We start from the raw sequence: 3,441 nt of genomic DNA, 5'->3' as shown, positions 1-3,441 counted from the left end.
TCTAGAGTTAGGGTTAGTTTTAGGGTTAGGGTTAGGGTTACGGTTACGGTTAACAGTCTAGTTAGGGTTAGGGTTAGGGGATTAATACAATATACACCGTTACAGCGCGAACTGTTTTCAACTGAATAGACGTCAGTGATTAGTAGAAATTATCGAAATAAGACAATTTTTTACATGAAATAAATTCGAATACAAAAATATTTTTCTGTTCTATAACACAAAATAGATAAGTATACAAAGTTTGAAAGTCTTTCCGTACCAAAAACACTACATAAAACATAAATGAAAACTGGCGCCCCCGTTTTAAAATAGATCCGAACTTTATATCTCTGTAGACAGAAAAGTAAATGCTGTATCTTCAACTCTAATATGAAATCCATCCTCCTCTATGGATCAGAGACATGGGAAAGACTAAAAGGAAATTGAAGAAGATACAGACTTTCATAAACAATGGTCTGAGGTGTATTTCTTAAATTAGATGGTTAGGTAAGAAATGTAGAGGTGTAGCAGAGGTGGATATGGTGGGCAGGTGCCAGTGGAAGAACAGGTTCTGAAGAGTATTTGGGATAGATAAGCGACACATTGAGGGAGTCAACATACTGCATTATACATCAGGCCCTGACCTGGTATCTACAAAGGAAAAGGAAGAGAAGATGCCCTAAAAATAGCTGAAGGTAGGATACTGAGACAAAGCTGAAAAAGCAAAGGACCAGATGGAGAGAAGTGGAAAAGGGGAGCCCAGAATTGGGAACAATGGAGGAATGTTTTCAATGGCCTGGGCTTAAGACAGAAAACAAGACAGAAAAAGTAGGATTGATATAACTAGTTTCTAGTCTTCTTTTACTTTCATCAGAGAAAGAACATACATGTTCTATCCATAGAACTTCTAGCTATTTGTAATGTAAACTAGTTTCTGATTATCCAAAATCATTATGTTTATTCTTTCATTTGTTTGTTTTTTTATTTGTTTGTTCTTTCATTCATTTGTTTTTTTTCATTTGTTGAACGTCTTTGTTTCCATGCTAGTATAGAATTGAAGCTTTAAGAGTTTGAACATGCCTACGATGGTTTTGCTAGTTTTGTTCAGGAAATTTTTCTCTTGCTGATTCCTCTTAATCTGAACGACCAAGAGTTTCTGAAAAACTGTAGCTGAGGAAAATCCAAAGCAAATTGCATGAGAATTAGTGAAACAGTTCAACTCACGTCACATTTCAATCATGAAAAACCTTGATCAACGTGTCACTCATCATCAGACTGCTTCACAGCTTAGTCAAAGAGTTGCTCTTTGCTTGTCATTGAGGAATAGACTCATTACAGAGCCTTTCTCTGGTAGAATCATCACAAGGGATGAAAAATGGGTCCCTACAACCATATTTAATGGAAATGATAATGCTTAGCACCCAATGACAAAGAGAATTCATCCCTAAACAAAGACTATACCTGAGAATGTTATGTTCTGTGTTTGGTGGGATATGAAGGGTGTCTTCTGTCATGAAGTGTTAAGCAAATAATACAGAGAAGTATTTCGGTCAATTGCAAAGGGACATTTCTCTTACATGATAATGCAGGTCCACATATTGCCCGAGTCACTTAGGAAACGATTATGGCCCTAAATATGGAGGTTTTGCTGCATCCTCCTTACTCTCCTGACCTTGCTCCATTTGATTATCATCTTTTCAGATCATTGCAACATTATTTAGAGTAAAATGCATTAATTGAGAAGGGGTGAAAAATGATAACAGGTGTTTCTTACTTCAAAACCTGAAGAATTTTATACCTGAGAAATCAACAATTTTCCAAATAGATGGGATTCATCATCATCATCGTTGTTTAACGTCCGCTTTCCATGCTAGCATGGGTTGGACGATTTGACTGAGGACTGGCAAACCAGAAGGCTGCACCAGGCTCCAATCTGATCTGGCAGAGTTTCTACAGCTGGATGCCATTCCTAACGCCAACCACTCCGAGAGTATAGTGGGTGCTTTTATGTGCCACCAGCACGAGGGCCAGTCACACGGTACTGGCAATAGCCATGCTCAAAAAGGTGTTTTTTATGTGCCACTTGCACAGGAGTCAGTCTAGCGGCACTGGCAATGACCTCGCTTGAATGATTTTCTAACGTGCCACCAGCACAAGTGCCATGGAGGCAACGCTGGTAATGATTATGCTCAAACGGTGCTATTTACAGGCCACTGGCAAGGAAGCCAGACAGTTGCTCTGGCAATGAACACGCTCGACAGTGCTGTTAGTGCTCATGCCAGTCATCAAGTATGGTTCAATTATAATTTCGATTTCACTTGCCCCAACAGGTCTTCGCAAGTAGAGTTTAGTGCCCAATGAAGGAGAGGTTAGCATGGGTACCAGTTGTTGGATTCGGTTCAATTTCGATTTCAGATTTCAATGAGGGGAAATATTATTTTGATTAAATATATCAATTAAGATTGGAGAAGCATTTGTTTCTTTTCAATCATCTCGAAATGCACCAGGACTTTCTATCTAACCTAATATATAATACAGGGTAGCTGTATTTATAGCAAGAAACAGCTAGGTTTCTCTACTTGGTTTAACATACACAAGTGTATGTGTGATATAAGTAAAATAGGAATTTAAAAGAAGTATCTATAAAACTAGTTTTTAAACACTGAACGGATATGGGATCCACCAGAATAGAATAATAATCAAAGAGGTCCATAGATAATGAATGGTTGAAAAGCACTGCTTTAGCCCCTTAATACCTGGCACAAAGTCACCGACCCCACTCAGGTACTCCTTCCATTTGGTCCTTTTCATTTTCTATCTTTTAATTTCGTTGTTGTCACTGATGGTTTTGTTGTTTATATTATAATGTAATATCTCACTACCTCACTATATTTCAACATTGCTCTGGTCTAATCTGAACTTGTCATTTCTACTTTCAGAATTATGCTGTAGAAGTGTTTGCACAAGAGCTTTCTGAAGTCTCATATGATACGATAGCCGACCTTGTGAAGAAAGCTGGTGGGGCAAACTACGGAACTGGAAGGAGAGATTAAGAATTACTATATTATAATAATCATCCATATACAGTTGTTGTTATTGTTTTATTTTTTCAATTGAATAACAACAATAAAAATAATAATAATAATTTCTTTCATTGGCCTCAAGGGCGATGGATAAAGGACACTTTATAAAGACAAGTAATAAAAAATGGTGTAAAGGTTTTTGCGGAATTGATCATGAAAAAACAAACGTGTGGAAAACGAGAGTAAATGAAATGAATGAAACAGGATTTCCCAATAAGGGTGGGACAACCACCTAGAGACCAATCGAAGGACCCCCACCACAGATCCAGGATTGCCTTGACTACTGGCGACAAGTGCCCTGTCCTAACTGTGTTCTCTGGCGGCCTGAGTTGGCCCCCGCCTATATGCAGGAAGCCATTCTCACCACTCTCACCCACCT

At 38.3% G+C, this 3,441-nt stretch overlaps 1 protein-coding gene across 1 annotated transcript in view; it reads left to right on the top strand.

Annotated features, from left to right (window-relative positions):
* Positions 1-3,230, top strand: part of LOC106872984 (coactosin-like protein) — a 72,111-nt gene extending 68,881 nt beyond the window's left edge. The window contains exon 4 of the mRNA XM_014920173.2: positions 2,919-3,230. Coding sequence (XP_014775659.1) covers positions 2,919-3,032 — 114 coding nt within the window. The 3' untranslated portion in view covers positions 3,033-3,230. The remainder of the gene's footprint in view (positions 1-2,918) is intronic.
* Positions 3,231-3,441: the final 211 nt, after the last annotated feature.

The sequence above is a fragment of the Octopus bimaculoides genome, chromosome 24 (assembly GCF_001194135.2).
Source record: "Octopus bimaculoides isolate UCB-OBI-ISO-001 chromosome 24, ASM119413v2, whole genome shotgun sequence".
Classification (NCBI taxonomy): Eukaryota; Metazoa; Mollusca; class Cephalopoda; order Octopoda; family Octopodidae; genus Octopus; species Octopus bimaculoides.
This window is presented reverse-complemented; position numbering and strand designations above follow the sequence as displayed.